The 26,423-nt window shown below is 38.0% G+C and overlaps 1 protein-coding gene across 2 annotated transcripts; it reads right to left on the reverse strand.

Annotated features, from left to right (window-relative positions):
• DSC1 (desmocollin 1) lies at window positions 1–26,423 on the reverse strand. 2 transcript variants are annotated; one of them, XM_039549208.1, is made up of 17 exons: window positions 26,088–26,423; window positions 23,552–23,636; window positions 20,841–21,043; window positions 20,248–20,367; window positions 18,911–19,066; window positions 17,889–18,033; window positions 16,540–16,706; window positions 14,235–14,369; window positions 13,157–13,342; window positions 11,496–11,755; window positions 11,147–11,289; window positions 9,773–9,988; window positions 7,967–8,200; window positions 5,199–5,320; window positions 3,882–4,118; window positions 3,204–3,249; window positions 3,027–3,118 (listed from the first exon to the last, which is right to left on the reverse strand). In XM_039549208.1, exons 1-16 carry the CDS (start codon window positions 26,124–26,126, stop codon window positions 3,211–3,213), a joined length of 2,487 nt encoding a protein of 828 aa, XP_039405142.1. In that variant the 5' UTR covers window positions 26,127–26,423; the 3' UTR covers window positions 3,027–3,118; window positions 3,204–3,210. The 2 variants fall into 2 exon arrangements, with proteins under 2 accessions (XP_039405141.1, XP_039405142.1); XM_039549207.1 differs by lacking the exon at window positions 3,204–3,249 and having other exon boundaries at window positions 1–3,118; window positions 26,088–26,334.

A 26,423-nucleotide genomic window follows, 5' to 3' on the forward strand; every position in this document is an offset into this window, starting at 1 on the left:
TCCTTTTACTTTGCAAAAATTTATTACTCACTGTTGTACAAAATATACCTAAAAATATGATGTTAGGACAATTTTGACACAGCTAGGTAGACTGCAGATTACCTAGCTGAAGGGAAGAAATCTTCACAATTTTTAAGGCAATTCAAGACAGTAACAACAAGTGAATTATACATTTTGAAATATTCCATTTATAAGCTTTACACAAATGTTACCAGGTACTTGGTATCTGTAAACTTTAATGCTTTACACAAAGTTTCCATTCACGTAATTAGAAGATAAAATGAAAATAACGTTTTACAGTACTTTTTGTGAAGTATCTCACATCTATCCTTGGTTTTACAGAAATAGCTGGTTAAACTCGGATTTTTAATTTTTAAAAGAGACAAAGGAGTAGAAATTATTCCAAATTTCTACTTCGTTTAAAAATGGGAAAAGAATTATCTATGTTTGCTGAAATGTAAAAAAAGAAAACCAACAAAACCAAATAAAACATTTTGAAGGTAAATTAGACTAGAAAAGCATTATTTTGATTTAAATAATGTATTATTTTAACTCTAGGGTGGTAAGTTGGCAACCATCTACTTAAAACAGTCAACACTGATTCAATTTAAGCTCATACAGATTTGGTCTATTCTTTTAGAGAAGTACTACTACTATAGTTCATGAGGAAAGAAACCATACTCGCAGGGGTTTCTCTACACCACCCTCCAAGTAATTTTCTAAAGAGTGCAGTCGTTATTTATCCTAGGTCCTTCTCAACCACAGGATTTTTATATAATTTAAAATACAAACAAACAAGAACACCACCAAACATTAAGAGAGGGAGGGGGAGACATTACTATTACCTTAAAAAGTATATAGCTAATAACTAAACATAAAGATGCAGGACACAAAGCAGCAAGAAAATCACTAGGGAACAGATCTTCACCTGGCATAAAGTCAGCATAGCTCCACTGGCAACAGCAGAGCAATCCTGACTTGTATCAGTCACAGATCTGAGTGTCCATGTACAGAATTTATTTATGTTAGTGATAAAGATGAGCAGTGTTCAGAAGAGAAGTGTTAGCACACATTTTTTAAATGAAGTAAGTTTATAACACCTTGCTTCTCATCTAGCATTTTGCTGCTGATGACTGTCACTCCTGCCAGTGGCAGTGTATCTACTTCAGGATGAATTCATTACGACTTTCAAATGATACACTAAAATATATTTAACATTGGTCTATGAAGCCTTAACCACAGCTAGTTCTTACTAGAAATATTCTGAAGCCCATTTACAGTGTGAAACATAAGGTTTTAAAAGTACTATTTTATAATGTTTGTAACTTTTTATACTGTTATGGGTTTTCACTGACCATAATTCATATGGAATGAACTGCAATCACTGGAAGTCAGCAGAAAATGAAATTTAGAGCAGCATGGATCTTGGCTGTTAGCAATTATTCCTTTTACAGATCATTAGCTATAGTAAATTTTTTAAAATATCCCTAAGGCATATGTTTACAGAGCAAATCCTAAAAGCAGACTTATAGCTACAGAAATAAGTAATTGCACAAGTTTCTCATAGGCACCAAGACGTTCTTTTAAGGCACAAGAGAACTCCCAGAGTGCAGAAGACAGATTACTTAACCAGGAGTGCAAACATTAAAAAACCACTTAAAACCTGGGAAGCAGAGGTGGAGTTCCACCTGCTGCTTATGGCAGCATTCAGGTCCCACTGCTGTCATTTGCCAAAGGTATTTCAGACTTTTGTGTGTTTGTATATATATATATATAGTGTATATGTATGCTTAATCTAGTACAGTAACAAATGGGATTCAGATGGTTTCTGCCAGAGATGCGTGTAAACGCTGACCTCTACAACTACCCTGTATTACACTCAAAACAGACGGCTTCTCCCAGTGTAATTTTGCATCTCAATAACAAGAAATCTCTAAAACACTTTATTAATGCAGTGTGCTCAATCCATTTGAGCCGTATCTTCTGTCAAGTTCTACTTCCAAAAAGAAACAGTTTAATGAAGTCCGTACCAGGGCAAGTAGAAAAGGTAGTGGTAGCTCCACTGGACAAAACTCTCAGCAATGGTCATCATTTCTGCAATGATATGATTTAAAAGCTCACAAGCAACTGAGGTACTAACTTATGTGAAGTAAACATGAGATTTATACTGCGTTCATTTGAAGTATGATTGTTTCCTCTACTGCATGATTTTTTTTTTTTTGATCTCTTATTTCCTTAAAAGAAAAATACATCCTCGCATACAATGCTGATACCCTATGTGGTGATGCCATAAATCCCTTAGGATAGCTAGTTTGATGGGTGGTAACCCATTAGGAGAAAAATATATTTTTGAATATTATTTTACATATATACAATATATATATATATTTAATTTTCAATCAAAATGTAAAGTTTTCTAATATATTCATGAGTATTTTTATGTCCAAAATGAAAAAATATTTCGTCTCTCAGTTCTTATAAGTTAAAAGTTAACAAGGTATTTGATATCCACCAACATTATTTGCTTCATTTCTACAAAATTAAAAGAAAACAAAGAAAAAGTGAGTTACAAAGCTTTCCTTCTCCAAAGCCAAATACAAGAAAATTTTGAAGCTGGATAATTAATTAAAAGAATACCAAGTTTTGCATTGTGAGTAATCACAAAGAATGTAAAATGCAATCTTAGTAGAAACTAGCATTACTATATTAACCTAAAGAAAAAATATTTTTAATCCCTTTTTTCTAATAGAATGTGTCCAGTGTAAGAAAATGTAACTTTAAAGCAAGAGTTATTTACACTCTCACCAGTCTGTCTTAATTTGGATAAACCTCTGCCCCCTTCAATTCCAAAGTACCTAATATCACAAAAGTATGACAGCCACTTATTTACAGGGTTTTTTCAGCACAGTGAAAGGCACGTTTATCTTTTGATGCATGTTTCTGCTAATGTCCTAAACTTGGGTTCCAACTGATCTAAGAAGTCAAGTGCCTCTTCTTCATGCTGATCACTGCAGCAGCCTACAGAACCAGCCAAGGATCCTTTTCCTTCATAGTTATATGAAAGGAGATAATCTTCAGAATGCTTCTGTTCTTCATCCTGTCTGCATAGGTGCACCTTCTGGATAGGAACAGAACAGATCTTATTATTTTCTTAAATTGTTATCCTAAACATATTGCAAAAAAATAAGTTCTTTTTGATTTACCTTTCATTCAATTATTTTTAATCAGAGTGTGTCCTCTAATGGATTCCTACATACAAAAACATGCACATGATTGGTCTATATCATTAAGACTACAAAATAAAAGTATTTAATAAAGAAATAATTTCTACTCATCACGTAAGTAACAATAAAAGAGGAAGAACCTGTTTACATAACCTGTTAAGCAACTAAAATGCATTGAAAATTAGAAGACTGATTTATACATAACTAGTTAGGCAAGTAGTGAGAGTTTTTTGATCTCCAAGAAACAGAGTGACTACATTTCTAATGCTGTACATTCATTCCTGCTCCACTGCTAAGTATGAGGTTTAAATTAGCACAAAGCAAGCAGCTGGAATAAAAGCAAACAGACATTCTCAAAAAAACTCACAAAAGCTTCAGTAATTACTCTAAATTATTCAAAATTAAAAATAGCACACTGCATATAGTTTAAGCCAAAAAAAAGAAAGTAATTTACACTTATGTCTGAAATATGTCAAGAATTACTCCTTGAAAGAGCAATATTCCGACGGGGATGCAAAGGAGCAAAAGAGAGGAAAAATGAAGTGAAACCAAAGCCAGAAAGCCACCTTCCTAGCACATTTACATGTCTTCCTTGAAAAGTCTGTATATATTGACCATAACCTACACTTCAAAGAAAATCAGTTTCAGAATACTTACTTCGCCTAAACGAGGATGTGTGAAATTATGCCACTCTGAGTAGGAGTATCTACACGTATCCATCATAGGCTGTCCTCCTCCTTCTTTAACTGATCCCAGAGTCTGATGTCCACCTCCCTTGACTGATTCCAAGGTATGCCCTCTTCCTTTTACCATTTCAAATGTTTGCTGCTCTCCTGTTTTTACTCCATACCCTCCTTGATCACATGTATTTTGTAGAGGAATTATATTGTGATCCTAAACAAAACAAAACAAAACAAAACAAAAAAACAGTAGTGAGGATATCTTTTCCTTGCTTCTTTTTTTTTCTTTTTAATTCAAAAGATGAAACGGCAATCAGATAGAGTCACAACTGAAAATTGAAAAGTCTCCATCTTGGCACTGTGATATTTTGAACAAAAGGCTATCCTTAGATCTTAGTGTATAAAGATCAATAAATCATCTTTGAAAAGGTTACTATGACAGAGTAGAGAAAAGAGAGGTTATCTCCATTTAAATACAAGGTGAGATCAAAAAACTACGGTTTTATCCCAGTGAAATGTATATAATCTATATACTAGTTTATAATGGCACATTATGCTTCACAGGCAACAAGAAATTTGACACTTGCCACCAAAAGATTTCTTGGTTTTCAACATGAAATATCATTTTTAAACTTATCTCCTCTTTTTGGGGAAGACAATGTCAGGGGGTGGAGTACAACAGAAAAGAGGTAGAGTCTAAAGAGCGAAGTTCTTGTGCATGAACGCAGTCCTGGACTGAACTATGTTCATGGCAGATGGAAAGAAGTTTAGATGCCAAAAGCAAGAAAAATTGCATAAACATGGACTGTTTATGAAATCAGCTCCATTTGGGGTCATTTTTCAGGGGAAGGGCAGAAATTGCACATGCAATTTACAACAGCTATCTGCTAAATAAAAAAATCCTTCTCCAAGGAAAAATAACGTTTTGCCATAAACACATATTCAACACAAGCAAAACAATACATTTCCATCTAATCTCATTGTTAAAAATGACAGAAAATGTTATTAAAATGTTCACCTGAAACTTCCAACCAAATCCTTAAAATCTGGAAGAATTACAAGCCACCAGCCTAACGACTACAAGGTATGTTTAAATGTATATGGTGCAACCACCTGTGCCTAAAGTAAGATTTTTCAAATTCTTGTTAAATAGCAAAGTACATCTAATGACCCCTACATTGATTGCTTATTTCCTTTACCAAATCACTTACTTGCAGGTGGTCCTGTTCTCAAACTGCAATGCTACGGACATCTTAATTGCAAGTTTCTCCATTGAAACAAACAGACAACTTACCATCACTTCTTCTCCTGGAGCTTCTGTGTTTGAAATGATTAAATTGTGATTGGCACAATCATCAGTCACCTGCCGGTGCATTACCCCAGCACCACAGCAGCCACAAATTGTGATCAGGATTACTATGAAAAAGGAAGTAATACCATAAACTTTATGTCATAATGGGATCTACTTATATTAGATAATGAATTTTAAGGGCCTAAGCATCAACTATGGTTTCAAAAAGTAATTAATTTCCAAAAATGCCCATGCTCAGAGCTGTATATATTCACTTTTTTTTTCAAACAGCATAGGGAGTATTCACTGCATTGTTGAATTATTTCATTTTTCTAAAGCACAACCTTTTTTCCCAAAAGAAACGCAAGAGTCCTTTATGAAACCACTGTGACTTACACAATTTCATAGTAATGAAAAATTTAGATCCAAATCCAGGTGAAAAATTGCATCTTACACCTACAATATGGTCGTACATAAGATATTTTTCATCTCTGAATATGCAGATGTCAAATTATAAGGAACTAATATGCAAGCTAAATGTCACAATATCAGAAACTTCTGCTTCACAGGAAAGGTCAGCAGAACCCTGGAAGACTTCCAGCACTAAGCTACAGAACAGTCTTATATAATCCCTTGTATTGATTTTATTCTTCTTAATAATACTGCTTTTTGCTGTCAGAGACTCACCCAGAAATGACTTGGAATAAAAGAATCATGTACAACTAATACCTCTCCTAAACAAATGACTAAACCTTTCATGCAGAGAACCATTGTTTTCTTCACTTTTTGTTAGCTTAAAAATAAAGAAGCCCATGAAGAACAGAACAGTTCTGCTTAACTGCCCACTGAGCAATCTGATCTCTGAACATATGAACTTCTGTGAAAATTGGCCAAGAGACACTTTCAAGCTAATTTAGCTTCTGTAGCATCAGCTGTCAGTGAGATCTGCATCAGTGATTCCAGCAGGTTGCCTCCTGATGCTGACAGATGGGAAGAAGACATCCATGACAGCACTGAGGATACACAGAATAAAACCTATCCACAGTCAAGTAAAGGATCTGTTTGCAAGTGCTGCAGTCAAGAGGCAGTGAAAAAGAGGTAGATGATATTTCACCAGTTCCTCTATTTCATGTTCCCACATCTGAGAATTCCACCTTCAGACTACATCCCAAATTTGGGTACTTGCCCTGTTGAGATAAAACATTGATCTAGCTAGCCTTCAAAACATGTCCAGTTCCCAGCGTTCTAGCTACTTAAGTAAGAAGAGCTAGCTGTGATTTAACAGGAGCAAAACATTTTAACTATTACCACAAAAAATGGGTAAGAAGGAAAGAAAAAAAACCCCAAACCTGAAGCCTGAAATAGTAACTACTATAGCATGTCTTCTGTGTTTATTAAGGATATTATTAGTCAGACTATATATGATTGTGGGAAAAAAAAAAAAAGACTTGGGTTTGCTTTTATATATCACCATCATTGTCTCACTGGTTAACAGCAATATTACCCTTCTCAGAATCTGCGAGGTTTTGGGCACCTCCAGTAGTACAACATACACTCAAGGTTTTGGTCTGTTGTGAACTATTCAACCCGCCCTTTAATGTTACTGCACCTCAGCTGGGGCAATCCTGGTTGCATATACAGACTGGGGAATGAGATACTGGAGAGCAGAGCTGCGGGAAGGGACCTGGGGGTCCTGGCCACTGGCAAGTTGAACATGAGTCAGCAGTGCCCTGGCAGCCAGGAGGGCCGGCCCTGTCCTGGGGGGCATCAGGCACAGCATGGCCAGCTGGACAAGGGAGGGGATTGTCCTGCTCTGCTCTGCACTGGGACAGCCTCACCTCGAGTGCTGGGGGCAGTTTTAGGTGCCAGAATACAAAAAAGACATTAAGCTCTTAAGAAACCATCCAAAGGAGGGCCATGAGGATGGTGAAGGGCCTTGAGGGGAAGCCATATGCGTAGCGGCTGAGGTCACTTGGTTTGTTCAGCCTGGAGAAGAGGAGACTGAGGAGAGACCTCACTGCAGTCTACAGCTTCCTCACAAGGAGAAGCACAGGGGCAGGTACCAATCTCTTCACTCTCATCAGCAGTGACAGGACTCAAGGAAATGGCATTAAGCTCAGTCTGGGGAGATTTAGGTTGGATATGAGGAAAAGGTTCTTCACCCAGAGGGTGTTTGGACACTGGAACAGGCTCCCCAGGGAAGTAGTCACAGCAGCAAGCCTGACAGAATTCAAGAAGCGTTTAGACAATGCTCTCAGGCACATGGTGTTGTTCTTGGGGTGTCCTGTGCAGGGCCAGGATTTGGTCTAGATGATCCTGATGGGTCCCTTCCAACTCAGTATATTCAATGGTTCCATGATTATCTGGGCTCTTGTAAAATCCCTTGTGGAATCCCATGTCTCAGATACTCCATATTTTAATCCACAACACAAGAGAAATCACAAAATGCTCTGGGAAATTGATTTCAGCATTCCTAGAAACAGAAATGTTTCTAGAACTCACGAACTTTTTTGAAGTCTTTTGGTTCAAGTGCAAAATGCATCTCACACAAAATAAACAAATGAACAAAAATCTACACACAGTAACTACAGCACAAGATGAGACCAGGAACATGTGATACTGATAAAAATAGAACAGGTACATTAAGTCAGTGACAACAACTATATAACCTGCAAAATGAAAAATGTTCGAAGCAAGTTTGAATGAGGTTCTCTCAGCTAATTTTATAGCTAAGTGAATTGCACTTTGTGTTTAAAAAGAAGTGTACTTACGCAGCAATAATAATGATCCTAAGATCATTGCAAGGATGGCCCAGAGACCAAGGGTAACATTTCCACCAGAAAGCTGACGAGTTCTGCCGTCGCATTCAGTTGGAGTAACACAATCGCAGAGGTTAACTCTTACAATGTTCTCGCCTATCTTTCCTCCATTATCAGTCACACTTACAGGAATTTCATAAATTCCATATGGAGTATCACTCTTTGGTGAAAGATACCAAGAATTATCTGTAAAAAAAAAAAGACAAAACCAGATCTAGGGTCAACAAAACCTGCAACTCAGTTGTTACAAATGCGACCATAATCACAGTTTTCCCTTCTGTTACAGCTATACTGCTACCAGATCCACATAAATTAGCTTAAAGTTAGATTAAATGTGTTGATACAAAACTACAGCTTGAAAGGTTTTATACTTTCAGCAACTTTTAAATGTTAGAACTGAAAAAGCATACCTTATACAACCTCCTGAAAACACATGCTTTGAAACTCTGAAGTTGATTTAGTTCATTATAGGAAATGACACTACTTGGGCTTACTAGTAAAGACCATCAACTAAACTGACATTTATTAAAAAGATTTTTGGTAGCATGATTAGAATAATTATTTGTAAACTTAATTTATACCTCTTCTACTCTTTAGTTCTATGGCTGTATTCAGTGAGAATGACTATTTCCAGTGGGGAAAAAAATCCATTTAATCTGCTGCCCTGTTTAGAGGCAATGATTAATGACCGTATGCTTTAAGGGGGCAAAAGAAATAACTTGTGAAAAAATGTACAAGACTGACACTGATGTACATAATGGCTGTTTTATGATGAGCTATATGAAACAACATGTATCATCCAAAATGTGGGTTTCAATTTGCCTAACATAAAACCTGAAATTCGATGTCTTTGCTTTCAGACTTTTCCATCTTTTGCCTTTCTTTAGTGAACATATGATGGAGCACTTCAGAATCAGACCCTTTTCAACTAATTTATGTCACCATAGTAGCAACTGCATGTTGCTGCTCTTGTTGCCATCATCTGGTAACCACCAGGAAACCACCACCAGCTATAACTTTTTAAATCAACAAATTTTAGGAAACAGTGATTCCTTTGCTAATAAATTGTTCATCTACTTCTATAAAAATTATAAAAATAAAAAAGATATTAAAGGAGATAGTCAAGCTTTCTTTCACCCAGCTCAGCTTTACGAAAAGTGTGCTGGGTAATAGCAGTACTAACAAACTTCAAGAATTTTTTTTTGTCAGCCTATAATCAATTTTAGGTAAAGTTTCAGTTTTCCAGTTCTCCACCATAATAACAGACTAAGAAAAGTTCTGTTTTTCTTCGGAATACTAGCCATTTTATTCTTAAATAGCTTATGAATTATAAATCTATAGTTCCTTTTCCAGTTCCATATAAATTATGAATTTATAGTTCCCCTTTGATGCAATGCATTACATCGGGTTTTGTTCTTTCTCCTAATCTTCTTACATCATAACTTCACACAGCAGCTGATTGCTGACCCAAGGATGCTGGGGACAGATTCTTAATTATGCTTTAAGAGACAGATATGGTATCTTTCCCCTTGCCTTTGGGATGCCAACAGTGCCATCTTCTCTATGGTTCCCTTACCACTAGAGGGGAACTAGAGGAACCACTAAAGACCATCAGTGAGCCCCATAGTAGCTCCACTGACTACACCAATTCCAAACAGAGATTCATCCAATCCATTCTTGCAGACCACGCAAGGGAAAGACAGCAAAGCCTCCTCTGGCAACCTGCAGCTGAGTGAGGAGGAAGAAGCTTTAACCTACCATCGTGTGGAGTTAACTTCCACATGGAAGCCAGGTTTCGGTCAGTTATGCGATACACAAAGGGTGCGCTGTAAGGAGCCTCATCTCCATCCTGTGCCGTGAGGCAGATTGGTTTTCTGTCTCTGCACATGATATAGTCCGTTTGAGTGATTCGTGGGAAGTTCTTGTTGCCAGGCACAATGCAAACCTGAATTGTTCCAGTGCCGGTTTTACCATCTAAGAGATAAAATAACTAGGTTTAGCACTTACTTCTAACATTCACATACTGCTTTCTAGTCCAAACTTTCACAATTAAATATCATCAACTGTAATACCCATGTTTAGAAGTAAGGTGGAAAGCAACTGCTGATTTAGCCAGAGAGAGAGGGAGTTCTTACAGCCCTCTCTTGGCTGCTTCTTTTTGCTTGGCTGATTGCAGATGCATCAGCAGCTCCCACATCTCCATGTTCTGCGTGTGCAGACTGTATTTTGTTGAGCAGGTGGGTCTGTGTGGGAACACATACTACTCTAACAGAAGGATAAGAGGAGAAAGAGCTCATAAGCCAGGAGTAAAGGAGGCTAAGACAAAGAGAGACAAAAGGAGAAAGTGAAGATTTCCAGCTTTTTAACTTCAGGAAGGAGAAAATTAATTATACTTTCCCTACCTTCACCTCCCCTGGGAACACAATCACTAAGGAAACAGGAGACTTCTTTCTGTCCTCTACCCTCTAAGTCACCAGGCATTCATTAGTGGCATACACTATGCCACCAGTCTACATGCAAGAAGTGAATGAACTCTTCCTCCTAATTACAGTTTTTCCAATACACAATTGGTCAGTGCTTGTATATGCCTCCCAGTGAAATTACATCAAGTCTACTTTTTAATCCTTTCTCTAGAAACAGTTGATTGCAGATGCCTTTATCACGTTTACTTCATAGACAACAGAAGTTCTACGCAATTTAGATTTGTATTATTTACATTTAACTTTAATATGCAGACTTGGACAGAGTTAGAATTTTTTGCTGCAAGGTCAACAACTTGTTTGCAAAAAGTCCTCTCTACTTTCTCTGTTGTCTAGCTCATGGATGCCAGGAGATACCATTTAATAAAGAACAGTCAAGAAATAGAAGAAATATAATCCAAAGGAAAATCTCTCATTTTAAAATTACTGAAGGATTTTAAATAGGGCAGATAACTTCTCAAAACAGGGATCTTGCCTGATTTCTAAAGGCTCTCCCTGCTAAATAATATTCTCTAAGCATTTGACAGAGCTATCACAAAGACAAGACAATGGACTAGGTGGGCCACTGGTCTGAACCACTACAGTTGTCCCACTAAGTTTGCACATAAACATCTGTTATAGACCACAGAAAATGCCAACATTAAGTACTCACTTCTGTCTATTGCGAGGACTGTGATATTGCATTGACCTCGTCTCATTTCTCCTATGTCTCGGTCCAAGACCCTAACAGTTCTGACTTCACCTGATCTGTCATCTATGTTGATCCAGTTACACTGGCCAGGTGGTATCCGGTATCTGTGAAGAATAATTTGTCTTGTTAAGGATCCCAAATGTAGCACACGTGTATGTACACACACACATATTTAGATACATGTATTCATATACACTGATGGGTGTGCAGGTGCACACGCATACATACAGCCTCAACAACTATTTCCCCTTTCCCTTATCCCACCCATGCTGTACTCCAAAATAACCCAGTAGGTAAGGTTGTTTCATACCTTATGCCCTCACTGTTTCCAGTTTCTGGATCTTCTGCCACATATCTCCCAATAGCTGTCCCAATATCTTCGCATTCTTTAACGTCCAAGCGCAACAGACAGGGTTTAAACACCGGTCCCTCATCCACATCCAGGACATGCACGGTGACAGAGCAGGTGCTCTGGGAAAGTTGCTGTGAATGGGGAGCCAGCAGGTAGGGTGCCTCATTGTTGACTCCAATCACCAGGACCCTTTGCTTGGCAGTTTCATAGTCCAGTCCCTGTAACAAAGGTGGAGTGTTGGTTTTTTTCCTTCAAACAGTACAAAACTTAACATTGTTTTCCCCACGCCATTATTACAGCTGAAACTGTACCACATTTATTTACAAAAGAAGCCAGCTATCCTCAAATATCCACCTTGAGACAGAGTAAAAGGACATGATTTTAAAAAAAAAAAGTTGAGTTTCAAGCTAGTCAAAGAAAAGGGCCTGAGAAAATACCCCTAACAAGACAAGCAGGTACCACTGCAAAATTTTGGATAAATAGTCCGAAAATTAATTACTAAAAGACCAGAAAGCAATTAAATGTTGTGGAAGATTTTCTTCTTCCATATTTAGTTGGCCATTATTTTAGCTTGCATGTATTTCCTTTCCACCACTAACCAATCACACTTCTTTCTAGTAGCTACAAATCCACCTGAGAATTTAAGGAGCTGGCACTAAGTAGCTACCATTTATTCTTGAGACACCTTCTCCAAAGTCATCATTTGCCTTTAATAGAGCTAATTTTATCCTAAAGTCATAATATTCTCTAGTCTACTACAGCGTTACAATAAATGTAAGAAATTTCAACTGTGTTCATATACCAGGGACAGAGCTTTAGAAAAAATTCTAATGATTACAAGTAACAAAAAACCCACAATAATGTAAATAATAAAAAAATTACTGGCCTCTCTATCTCTACAATTTCAAATTTTAATATTAATCTTTTCTGCTCCTTAGAAGTTACCTTTTATGGCAGTTTTAACAGGTAATGAAAAAGAGGCATGAAGAGGCAAAGGGATGTGCTAGAGTACAATGCAATTGGCATTTTACCTCATATCTGCAAAGCACTTATAACAATGAACAAAACTGACCCAAAATCTTATATGTATATGGACTTCCTCACATGCCAGAAAAGTAAACCTGAAGTCAGGACACTGCAAAATAAAACCTGGAGAGCTTTTTGCTGAAATAGTGAGTTTATTTAACTCCCTTATTTAACTCCCTGAGAGAACAAGACTGGAGAAGGTGCTCAACCTTTCCCTGCTTTGCCACTCTCTTATTTCTGTTAAAAACCATGAAGCATTCCTTAGTTACATCTCTAAGTCTAAACAACTCCAGCTGTGGAACCAGGCAAAAGCATCAAGCTCTTCTGAAATTTTAAACCAAATTCTTTGGATTCCAAGCACACAAAATTGAGGAACAGTCTGGAAGATGAATTATGTGTGTTATGTGCCACACACAAGCCTCAACCGCTGTGCCTAATGCAATCTGCTCTTCAAGAGAGTTCAGGTCAGAAGAAAGTCTGATGAGCCTGAGTTATAGATATTCTTTGAATAAAAATAATTCCTAGATTGTTGGTATTAAACCCAAAACTTGAAAATCCATAAATTTTCCTCTAGCCCTTCAATTTTTACTTACCTTAACAACACACAGTATTCCTTCATTTGTGTTTTTGTCTGTTGTAATTTCAAAGGCGTGGTCATCATTTCCTCTTATAATTTCATATACTGCTCCTGAGCCAGGTGAACCAGGTTCATCAAGATCAACAACAGAGACTCTCAGTATTTCTACACTCACTCTGTTTTCCTCCACTCGTGTTTCATACTTGGAGTACACAAAAAAAAAAAAAATTAAATCAGAGAATACTGTTGCATGAGGCAGGACTAGAAGAACACCATATTTAAATAAGACTACTTCAACCTAAGGGGTCAATTTACCAAACTGCTGTATTGATTTATTTTGTTGATTTGTTTCCATAAATTAGTATATTTTTCCCACTCCTTCCTTATACCCTGCATCAAATAGTAAACCTTTTCTGACAGCACAGTTGAAATACCAGCTTCTTCATACACTCAAACTATCACTGACATAATTAATTCTAGAATTCTCCTTCCAGGAAAGGTAAATTAGCACAGTTTCCCTCAGTTACATCAGCTATAGATTCTAATTTGCATACAACATGATCAAGCTGAGAATTAGAAAAGGCATTGGGCTAAATTAAAAAATATATAAATTAACAAACCAACAAGAACTTGAAGAAAAGCCAAGAAGGATTAAATACATCTCTACTCAGATGGCAAAAGATAAAAGGATTTTTTGTATTTTTTTATCTTTTTAAAGAGCTGTGTTATTCTCTACAAGCCGAAGAAGAGCAGATAAGAGTGATTCTCAATTAATATTGCTGATGATATTCTACAGTAGTGAACAGAAAGGGTAAACTACATGTAATCCTTATGAATAATGAATTATTTTTTCATACATTTTGTATTACAAAATCTCCTGTAGTTTATGAGATGTGTACACTGTTATTGAGACATACTCTTTGCCCTGAATCATATACATGGCTGGAATAAGCAAAGACATTTATATTGGCATTAACTGTCTCAGGGCATTAGATTTCATATTTGAGGGACTGTCCATCAGGAAATTAGAAAGGGGATGAAAATACTTTTTTTTTTTTGACCTTCATAAAGACATTTTACTTATGCAGACTTACTTGTAACTGTTTAAAGGATGGTGCATTGTCATTTGTATCTTCAATTTTGACGACAACTGTTCCTGTAGTGCACAAACCAAAAGGCTGACCTGCCATATCTCTCACTTCAACTAACAAAGTGTAACTGGGTACGAGCTAAAAAGAAGAATAAAAGCATAGAGAAGTTTGTCATACTCACTTTTTAAATTGCATAGTTACACAGAGGAGTAGAACTAAATGTTTCACTCCTGTTGCACAACATTGCTCTAAATTCAGTGCTCCTCACAAAATGAGACAATTTGCTCTGGGGCTTTTTTCACTATAGCTCAAAAGGAAAAGCAGCAAAATATTTTTCCGTGGCTAAGCAGCGCTGAGCTCAACACCTGTTAGTAACGTGCATGCTATATCTTGTATCAAAGAAAGCTTCTCACAACATCAGCACTATTTTCCAAAAACCTGAAGTTTTGGAAGATACAGACGACACACTTTCAGCTGTTATTTGTCTGCCCTTTGGAGCAACAGAGTATTCCCTTAGGTTGCCAGCAGGTAAAGTGTTTCGATGCACGTCTCTTATTTCACTGAGGATGAATGAAAACTGTGCTGCGACCAGCCTCTGTCTGGGCAATACAGGATAAGGCAATGCCTGCCATTTCTCAGTCTGGCACTGAATGAGTCAATGTCCTTATCAGTTCCAAGGGGCTCCCTGATAAGCAGACCACTTAAATCCCTGACTTGAGCCAGAACAGCAGAAAGCTTTTTTTTAATGTGAACAACCAAGGGGAAGAAAAGTGTGGGTGGAGGGGAGGGAACACAAGACAGTACAGAGGGATTAGGCATAAAAAGAGTAAGTCTGTAAATCAAGACAATAACTCCAGTTCTGAATGCCTGGAAGTAGCATTCAGTTTCTCTGGTGCAGGAAAGAAATCTCATGTTGTATTTCATAAGTTTATCTTTAAAAGATAGGCAGTGGACTAGTTTTTCAATCCTTTCTTCTTCACTGTGACAACTTCCTTAGTAGTCACAGTGACACTCACAATCACTGCAATTTGCTCTGGCTAAAAAAGTTGAGCACTGTATCTGCATGTGCAATATTTTGCAACATTCTGTTTTATGTGGACTTTCAGCCATGAAATAATGTAAGTATGCCATAATATAACTCCTTCAATCTTCAGAAAAGATGTGCCTGTAGCAATGTTTTCTAGAATGACTGTCTTATGCTAGAATTATTATTTTGAATTACACGTGCCTGTCATTTTTCTTCTAGCATAAACTATCTCTCACATGACATTCTTTCAAAAAAAAGAAATCTTGTATCTTATTTGCTTGAAAGCTAGCTGCTAAAAATAAATGGGTGGCACTTTATTTTTAAGAAATGGTATATTACTGTTTAGGTTTCAACTATTGGAGATATTTCTAGGTAATAAGGGATGATTGACTACTTCCAGAGAACCTGGTTCATCTTCTCTGTGAAGAAGCAAGAAGCACTGCAAATCAATCTTAATTAGGAGGAAAAAGTAGCTTATGGGACTCCTGAACACAGAAAGAATAAAAAAGTCATAGGTTGAACAGCTGAGCAGTAGGAAGTTCTCTGCCAAGGTTAGCTAGAATATGGTAATCTATGCAGAAACTCTCTGGACTAATTACAGGTCTCTGAAAAGCTTCAGAAGGTCCTTAGAGACATTAACAAAAAATGGGTAACAGAAGCTACGTCTGGTGATTTCCATGCCAGCATTTCACAAAATCATAGGAGGGCTTGGGTTGGAAGGGACTCTAAAGATCATTTAGTTCCAACCTGCCAATGCCATGAGATTCCACCCTATGAGCTTCCATCCACTAGCTCAGTTTTCTCAGGGCTCTGTACAAACTGGCCTTGAACACTTCCAGGGATGGGGCATCCACAACCTCTCTGGGCAACCTGTTCCAGTGCCTCACTAGCCTCTGAGTAAAGAATTTCTTCCCAACATCTAACCTAAGTATCTCCTCTGTTAGTTTAAAACCACTTCATGTTGTCTTATCACTATCTGCCCATGCAAAAAAAGTCACTCTCCTTTTTTATAAGCCCCTTTCAAGAACTAAAATACTGTAATGAGTCTTCTCTTCCCTAGGCTGAACAACTCTCTCAGCCTGTCTTGACAGAAGAGGTGCTCCAACTTTTGGATTTGAACTTCTTCACATCCCTCCTCTGGACCTACTCTAACAAGTCCATGCCCTTCCTGTGCTGAGGAGCCCAGAGCTGGATGCAGCCCTGCAGGTGGGGTCTCACAAGAGCTTAAGAAGCTATCTGTGTGCACTAGATGACAGCTGAGAATGTTCCAGGAAAGATCACCTCTCTGTCCAGCTGTGGCAGTAATACAGAGATGACACCAGTGTCACCATGTAAAGAAAACGCTGGGGTAATTGGTGGGGTTTGTGACACAATGCGGTATTTCAACGTGGTATGCAGAGTATAAGGCTCATCTCTGTCCTCTGCAATCACTTTTCCAACAACAACACCTGTGAACACAACACAGCAATTTTTAGTTCCAGAAAAATCTGCAAATAGTAAAAAATTATTTGAGTGGGTATTTCTGTTTTAAACATGTGAAAATAGCTATTTGATCATTTAGCTCTAAATGAAAATGGTATCTAAAGCACAATAAATAGCAGCAAAAATAAAGTAATGGTGTAAAATTATCTATTTCGTCATCTGGGCTTTTTTTTTTCATTCTTAGACAAAGTTGTGATTATTGCAGCTGTCAAAAAAGAATAATCAAAAGAAATAATGGAAGTTTTTATTTCAATTAATGTTTTTGACATTGACTTCCAATTAAGCATCTCAAACACAGCTGAAAAGCTCTTGTCAGGGGGCTGGAGCTTTCTGACATGGGTCAAACTGCACTACCACCTCACACAGCAATGCTCTACCACACCCCATAGCCCCAGTGGGTTTGGAACTTCTCTTTAAATCAATAGCTCACACAGTAAGAAGTACAGCAGTTTGGAGAATGAAATGCAAGTGGGTTTTGGGGATAATGGGGAAGACACCTCGCTTCCTTTTTTGTGAAGCAAATCAGACTTTCCCCACTCTATGATCCTGGCCTAGGAGATGAATGGGGAATGGGAAACCGTGGCTCTTGCATTCCTTATTTTCTGGGGTCCATCATTCTCCTGGCTTTTGTTGTTTGTTACACAGCACAGGAAGAAACAGGCAAATCCCAGCCTTTTACATGTATGGGCAAAAGCAAAACTTTCTCCAACCCTGCCCTCTCCCAGGAAAAGTCCCACCTTAGTTCGTTAGCTTGGACATACACTGTAAGCTTAACCACAGGAATTTTACACCTTAGAAAATCACCTTTTTAACTGTTTAAGAGACTTTTAAAAACATTTTATAGAAACAGATGTTTTTTGGATAAGTAACATTCTTAAATTTTTCAAATCATTTTAGGTACACTGAATCACAGTTTTTAAAACCTTCTTCTAACAACACTTTTCACTATGACTGAGATGACAATTTGGAATTTCTAATCATTAAGAAATCTTCAGCTGCTCTTTGCAAATTCAGCCTTTGCTGTAACATAATACTCCCCAGGAAATCCCACTGAAATGTCTTAAAAGGCGGGATTACATCTAGTCATACTGATATGTAACTGAGTTGAGTAGTGGTAAGTGTGTTCAGTGATTTAAAACAACTCTTACCAGGTTTGGAATTTTCAGGGACACAAAATTCAAAAAGGTCTTGTGTAAAATATGGAGCATTATCATTATCATCCTCTATCCTGATTGTATGCACAAGTGGTACTTCCGGTGAATAACCATCTGGAGTGGTTGCAAAGCAAATGATCTGTAAGAAAAATTCAGTGCTTAAGAAACATGCAGTATTATTACAGTTTTAGTTCAATGGAGGAGTCAATAAAATGAAATGAAATATAGTGTGCAAAGCTCATCCTTCTCAAGAACATGCTCTTCAGGCACATGGAAGGGGATGTGACTGGTATCTTAGAGTGAAAGCAAAACAAAACCTTTGAATGCTTTCCAATCTTTCCCCCTTCCATTCTTCACACACTACAAGTATTTTAACCACTTTCTCCCTGACCCCTCCTCCAACTCTATCACTTTTTCCAAGTTTCTTGAACACATTTTATTTCAGGTGTTTACAAGGCAACCTCAATTACCAAAATTTAGATGTTATTTACAACAAAACAAGAGTAAGAGCAAAACTATTTGCCCATTGTAACATAATCTAATAAAATGCAGCAATAGGTACTGAAAATTACCTATTTGGAAGCTGTTTCTACTAATTGCCTTCTTACACTTCTCAGCCAGTAGAGAGAGCAGTGCACCTTGTTAACAGAACTGAACAGCGTGACTCAGAAAACCACAGCTGTCTAGAGTTTACCTTTATTTTGTTTTTCTGCAGATATTTTAAACATTCCCTGAAAAATTCTTCCTAGAAGTGATGCAAATCCAATAGCTCACTATATTTATGCTGCAATTAGAGATTAAGCAGTGAAAAGCAAAACTCAAGATCCAAGTGACCAGCTATTTATTTACTTGCTACTGATTTTATCTCTTCAACACCAAGGATATCACTCATGTGATTCCAGATCTTGTTTTCTGCCATTTCCCCTGCAACCCAACTGTCAAATAGTCAAATATATGCATGACAGATTAAGGAAAATATATACATTTAATTATATTTACACAACATAGGCCTGTACCTGAAAACTTGGATACTGTTCACGGTCTACCGCACGAGTAGCAAAGATATTTCCAGTTTCTCTTTCTATGTAAAACAAACCCTTTGGATCTTGATCAATTCCTGGTCCAGTTGCAGAATAATAAATTGTGTAGTTCTGAGCTGTATCTGATTGGACCTATAAGAAGACATTTTTAAGCCCAAGGAAAAACAGTAACAGCATCTCAATACATTTCCCCCTCTTCATGATCATATTTAGCACAAACAAAAACTTCTGAAACAAAAAAACAAACTTGATTTACAGTTCACAGAATAGGAGAACAGCCTGCCATGTGACTGCCTTCCTTTATAATGCGTGTACATGAGAAGGGGAGTTAATTCAAACTCATAAATATCTAGAACTATTGAATTAGAGAAATGGCAGTATGTAAGAAACAAAAATTGAAATCAAATCTCTCTAGAATACTTCACACACGAGGCATATTCAGATACAGAGGGCTTATTTCTGAAGCTGTTCAAGAGACTTCAGTTTTAGTGCATTCACTGAGAACATGGTTTGCACATAAAGAAGAAAAAAGTGAAGGAAGGAAAGGAGGAAGAAAGACCACATAGTCCAAGAGATATGCCAATTCAGATAGCATCTGCATGTCATTACAAGCACCAAGGAGGCAACATTAGACTTATCTATTTATAAACACTCTTCTCTCAAAATACTTTCCTTATTTACTGGATGTCAGAAGTTAGGAGGGTAAGATTAGTAGAAGAATGATTGCTCTACACAGACTCTGTTATTACACTTGTCTCTACACATCTGCTACCAGGCACTCTGTAATCTAGTGAAGGCTAGATGGATCTATGATAACTTTAGTTCTTGCATTTCTCTTTCACGCCTACTTGTTTTCTTCCAGTAAGTACTTTTCTGAACAACACAGGCCATACTCAGTCTTCAAGGCTGAAGGTACACACCTTGAGCTCCAGAAAGGATGTAGACAAGCAGGCAAAATTTACCCCAGCCTGTGTTTACAAAACCTTTTTCTAGGCAATGTTTAGTGGAGGGTTGTTTGCTGCTGCTTTTCTTTTAATTACACAGACAGATTTCCAGGCCAAAGAGCTCTCTTTGATAGTAAGTCTCTCTCCTTTTTTCAACTTTTGCACAATTCCATTTCACTCCAACAACTAAGATTGCAAGTTATTTCAGGCACAAGATCATGAAATATACAATGAACAGGACAGAACAAGATGGAGAAATAATAGCAGGAATGTCATCGGTAGGGAATACAACACAACTCATTTCTTCATCATAAAAGTCACATACAAAACTAGCATGGGTCATAAAATTAAGGTTCATACAAAATGTACCTGCTGTATTTGCAGTGGGAAAGGTCCCAGTGAGTTCTCTATCATGACAGATGGAATAGGGCCCCACCTTCTTTTGGTTCTCTTGAGAACTGTATCTCTAGCATGCCTGGTCTTTGGTGTCTGGGACGAGAAGATAAAAAGACAGATGAGAATACATCCATATATTCTTAACTGCATATATTTTTGCTTAACTGCCATCCTGCATTTCCATCTTTTTCCCTCCATTCCAGTCTTCCTACTGACAATTTGTTTTTCCAAGGTCTTCATTTCTGATTATATCTGTGATAATATTCCAAGCTTTTTCATTTCTTGTAATACTTTGCATGAATAATATCTGGTTTAATTCCTCAAACGTGGCTTTTAAGATTCTTGACATTCCTGATTATGCTACTTGCTAGCATCTCCCATTTGAGAAAGGAAATCTGCTGACTAAAGGAAACAGTAATCAACGATTGCTAAATAAAAATACACTCTCCACCAGTATTTTGCCTGATTATTTGAATTCTAAAATTCAACTACAGATACTCGGCATGAAGCTGTACTCTGTGAAAAAGTATTTCAAATAAGTAAGGTATCTTGAAATAGAACTTAACCTTTTTTTCTTCTTCCACCAAGCTAACGTGTATTTTCTTTTGAACTTGTTCTTGAATGTCCTTAAGTAATATGGTAAAAGTCTTTTTCTCAGCAGACAGAGAAAGAGCAGACGTTGTATACACAGAACCATCTTCTAGAACCTTGAAGTTACCATCACTGGAACTGATAAACTCTGCAGACTGAAGGCATTCTTTCAGATCAACTGTAAGAAAAAATATTCAGACAATAACTCAAACAGCAAAAACCCAATATCCCTCACAAAACGAAAGAAACCCATGCCCCAAGTAAAAATTATATTTATTGACACATAGTCTTCAAAAGCTTGTCATTCAGTATTTAAGCATCACACAGATTTTAAAACCTATTTATGCACTCAGATCCAACCCAGTTTTCATTAATTTCCACTCTTGTTCATTAGTGTTTCCTAAAGGACATGGCTGCTTTGTGGATATTGCTCACAAAACACTATGAAACTGGTAAAACTATAGAAGCATCAGAGATGAAATTATGTACATTAAATGCAAAAAACATTGCAGACATGCCCATTATTGGACCAGTAGCTATTACATTTGCCTCGTGCTCCATGCCCTACAATATCAGTGAAGACGATTAATTAATGCAAATGCCCAATGGTGATATTACATCTTGGAAGTTTTGCCCTCAGGAGGAAAGCACTGACTGGTACTATGTGATTTAATAGGCTTTGGAGGACAAAGGCCTTTAAATTATGAGGCAGACAGATGGGAGAGATAAAGACTAACTCTAGAACAAACAATTAGCAATTTTTTAATATGTATGTGATAGAGTCCCATATAGGTAATTTCAGCATACTTCCCAGGTATTTTTCATTGCATTTGCTATCACTTGTGGCTAAAATAGATTTTTTGTACTTCAGTGAACTCAGTTCACCAGCAAGTAGTTTAGCACTACAGCTGGAGAAAAAGCAAAATCAGGATATAACCACAGCCCTAACCAAGAATGATTTGGTACCCTGAAAAGGATGGAAGTCAGAGACTCAAACTCCAGACAAATGATCATTGCAGAGTACAAGACGTGTGTCACATTCTCAAAATGAAAACTTTGCAGTACTCTTTCAATGGTATCATAGCGGGTGGAACACTGCTGTATGAAAGCTGTTTGCAAAATTCACAAGGATTCAGAATTTCATCCTGTATATGAAGATGACATTTTCAATAAATTACATTTCATTTTGCCTTCAAAACTGCAAGAACAAGTGGGAAGCATAATTTTAAATACGTGATTTCTTCTTCCTCTTGAGTCTGTCCTTTAAACGCACAAATAAAGATTTCCCAGACTTTCTATGGTACTGCAGCAGTGACTCCCATCCTCTTTCATCTGTACAGTGCAAATGGAGTATTGAAGAGAATATCATAGCCTCACCTAAATGTACCTTACACTGCTATTACAGCACTTCATTTCCAAAAATACCAGGCTGGAGATTTTGTTTCTGGTGGTTATATGAGTCAACACTACGCTCAGTTAGCTATAGCTTTGTGGGATTTTTTTTCTTTAAAAACTCTGGTATAAGATATAAAAAACCCTTACAGTAGCCAGGAAAATCCTGACTAACTTCACTGTCAAGGTATGGTCCTTGTATCAATGCAAAATATTTCTCCATAAATGCTTAAGTAATGTCATTTGAGCTATAATGATTGTGTTAAAAGTTTTAGGGGGAAAAGAAGTTTAAGTTCCATGTTATGCAATTTCTTTCACAGCACTGCAGTAACATGAAGTTTTATTTTTATAAATTAAGTTTATTTACATACGGAAATGCTGAAGTCTACGAAAACTCACACAGCTGTAGCAGCCTTCATTTTAAAATTTAAAAGTAAGGTCAATTATTTCCATTATAAAGCTAGATTTTCTGAGCAATTGTGATGAACTACCAATTCACTTTATTTGTTCCTTCTATAGAAATGTGGATTAGGACTGCAGACTTGGAGCATATTCCCCTGTTGTCGGAGGACTCACAAAGGGCACCTCTAAATCCTCAAACTCAGTCTCAAGCAGCACAGAATCCTTTAGCGCCTCCTATGCCACACCTTTCAAAGCTGCCTTTGAAAGACTGGTCTGAAAAAAAAAGGTGTGGGGTGTTTTTTGGTCTCTCCCATTCCTCCCAGTCATCTGCAAGCTGCCCTAAACTGAGACAGACTGTCCAGTCAGATGGGAGCACTCTCCCAAACAGAATGTGCATGCAGGATACCTCTGCAACACAGCCCCTCGTATGCCCTGAATGCCCCAGCACTGCTGAGCTGGGTTCCACAGAGCAGCAGCCTCTTGGTGCCTGATAAAGTGGGCTTTGTCTTCTTTTTTTCATCTTTTCAATTGTCCACATGACTTTCTTCTTCATATGACCATGGGTTATGGGTGCAGTTGGGAATATCAAGCATTTATTTAAATGGTAAGCCTCAGACTCCAAATTTTGAAAATATTAAATTCTGCCATTTTAGTTTTAAATACTGTACCCTGACAATAGCTCTTTATGCAAAAGTCAAATGGATGCATGGAGCCGGTGTTCAAATCCGTAACAAACACAGGGCGTATCCTTCATAAAAAGGCTGATCCAGCTGTTTAGCTGGCTGTCCAGTCATCCATCCATTCCATAAAAAAAGTCTCCTCCACTGGTAATAGCATCTCCAGCAAAGGTGCAATGTTGTGTTGTTAAGCTGGGAATCTCATAGTTTCTCACCTCTGCCAACTAACGTGTCAGCCTCTAGTTCAGAAGGAACATGAAAAATTACTTTCTTGCAAGCTTCACAGCACAAACTCAGCACCTAGAAAACAAATGAAGAAATCAGGAAAAAACCCTACATAATTACACGGTATTTTGAACTAGACACTGATGCTGACTTTGGTTTGTTTGTTTGTTACGACAAGCGAGTGAAACAGCACAGAAAGCACTCCTCCCTAAAAATTCAGGTACTGTGCAGCACAGCATAGAAAGTTTTAAACTGGAAACAAGATCTGACTACTGCTCCTGGATTTGTCCATGGCTCATGTTTTGTTTTTTTCTAAAATCACTGCACCACTGACACTAACGGCAAGAGTTCTCTTTGACTAGAAGATTTTGCCCACACTACTATTTCAGGAGAGAAAAGATAAAATACAGCTTCGCTGTGCACTCCCTCCAACAGCATTCCTGGCCAATTTAGATCCAAGGTCTCTAAATATTAAGGTTTAATTCATCAACACTCAGTTTGGTAGAACTGTGGTGATGCTAAACATTAAAGGGACAAGTGTCTCATTAAAACCACATGATGACACTTGCACTAATATATATCACTTTGCATCTCCAAAGTGCATTCTCAACAAACTAATTAAATCTAGCCTCAGCAATTAGATATGACACAAATAAAATGTCATGTATTGCAGTCCACTCCCATATAACCAGTTACAAAATAGGTCCTCCTAAAAATTCAAATGAGTAGTAGATAACCAGACTTCTTTCTAAAATGAATCACATACAAAGATTTTCCTCAGCATAGAGCAAATGAATCCTGATCTCAGATTATGTGTGTGCTTTTGCCTAGTTTCTATCTCTAGGTTTAAAATTGTAATCCAAAAATCACACAGACAATTAAACAAAGATGTAGAAAAATGTAAATAAATCTATCCACCCTTTTATGTGCATTTACTCTTTCAGGATGAAAGTCCAGCAAAAATGGAAAAGCACTTTTATTTTGCACATACCTTTAGAATTAAAGGTATAAAGGAGTAAATAGTTAATGGAAATCCTGAAAATTACTTGTGATGCTTATTAAGAAAATATTTAAATAAAAATACTTTAAACTCTTAAAGACATTAGGACCCTTCATAAAAAAAAATGCAGTGTCTGCACCATAAAAGCTCTTCATATAGTTCCTTATATATATACAGAGATATAAAAATATGCATATATACAAATAATTTAAATATCCCTTCTTATGTATTAGTAGGCTTTCCATATTAACACACACTTAATAAAACACTCTCTCCTGAAAGACCTTGCACTATTTTTTAAGTTATTGAAATCGCAACATCTTTTTACACTGTTCTGAAATATTTTAAGAATCAATAACATCTAATTTTTAAATAGTAATGCCAAGCTCAGTCTGCTGTCAGTAGAAAGAACGATTGAGGAATTAAACAAAAGTAATTGATAGTTATTCATGGGCATCAAGACATAAGGAAACATCAGGTAAAAATAAGATGTGATGTCTTTTCACTTTACGCAAAGAAGACACCTCAGGATTTTTTTTCTTTGGGTATTGTTTTTTTCTGCTTGACAGAAAATTTTTTTTATTTTTTATTTTTTTCATTAAATGTAAGAGTAAAGTTGCTTGCATTTTTTTGGGTTTTACTTGAATATCCTTGCAAAGGCAGGTACACAGTATCTGAAATAGTAACATTAAAATGTGCATATATAATTAATATTAAAATAATAAATTCACTTCTTCAACACTATCAAGTATTTTTCTTTCACAGGCTCAAACGATCATCTGCCCTCTTTTTGTGAATGCAATGATAAGAGGGAGAGAAGGGGGTAGGAAACAAAAGACAAATCACTTTTACTCATCTACTATAAATTAAAATAAAATTTGAGAGAGAACTCCCCTGCTCTCCCCGGCAAAGACCTTTCTGGAGCTGATAATTATGTACAAATACAATAAACTGAAGGCAAAGGAAATCGCTGAAAAGTGTTCCATGCACAACTAATTCTTTCAAAGGACTCAACACGCTGTGGCACAATCCTTCCCACGGCAAAGGGACAACCAGGTGAGAAGCAGAGGGGGGAGATTTAAATAAAAAGAACTGCGGTTTATTTTTTCTATGAATAACCAGCAGCAGCATCAGCGACCCGAGCGTGTGCCCGTCGCGTAACCTCACGGCAGCTCCAAAAGGCACCCGACCACCCGTCCCAACGCGAGCTGCGCATCCCACTGCATTCCTCCTCGCGCCGAAGCCCCCCGAGGTGCATCCCGCGGCCGCGCAGCCTCCCTGCTGCTCTGCGCCCATCGCAAGGGCCCCGCCGAGGAGAAACCCGACTTGGAGTCAGGAGCCAGAGAGAGATCACCCGCTCGGAAGTCTCTCCGGTGCGTTGCGCACCCGCGCTGAAGCAGGAGCAGCGCGGAGGAAAGGCGCGGCCGGGTGCCTGAGCGGCCGGCCCGCTCCGCTGCGCTCCCCCCGGTGCGCACCCACTGATCCCACTGATCCCACTGATCCCACTCCCTGGCTCCCTCACTCACCAGGAGGCCGAGGATGAGGCGGGGGGCTGCGGGGGCCATGGTGCGCGGGGCTGCGCGGGAAGGGGGGAGCCGCGGCCGTCGGTGCTGCCACGGCGGGCGAGGGAGCGAGTGCGAAGTGGCCGCGGAGGTGGCGGCGTGACTCCGCGGGATCCCGGCTCTGCTGTCCCCTCCCGTCTGCCACAGGAGCCGGCCGGTGGGGAGGGTGGGACCGCGCGCGGCAGCGGCGACTTTAATTACTCCCTTTTTTTTTTTTCGCCTTTTGGGTAATGCCCGTCCCGGGCACGGCGCTGGAACACCCCGCCCGCCCGCCGCCCACCTCCGCGGCGAGGCGCTGCC

This window comes from Corvus cornix, chromosome 2, assembly GCF_000738735.6.
Source record: "Corvus cornix cornix isolate S_Up_H32 chromosome 2, ASM73873v5, whole genome shotgun sequence".
Taxonomy (NCBI): Eukaryota; Metazoa; Chordata; class Aves; order Passeriformes; family Corvidae; genus Corvus; species Corvus cornix.

Excerpts from the sequence above, each read along its gene's own strand:
- DSC1 (XM_039549207.1), bottom strand. The coding sequence starts at position 26,126 with ATGGCCCCCGCAGCCCCCCGCCTCATCCTCGGCCTCCTG. Across the intron at positions 19,067-20,247 it reads TCCCACTGCAAATACAGCAG|GTCCAATCAGATACAGCTCA; the intron begins GTACATTTTGTA and ends GTCTTCTTATAG. Across the intron at positions 16,707-17,888 it reads CCCTGAAAATTCCAAACCTG|GTGTTGTTGTTGGAAAAGTG; the intron begins GTAAGAGTTGTT and ends TTGTGTTCACAG.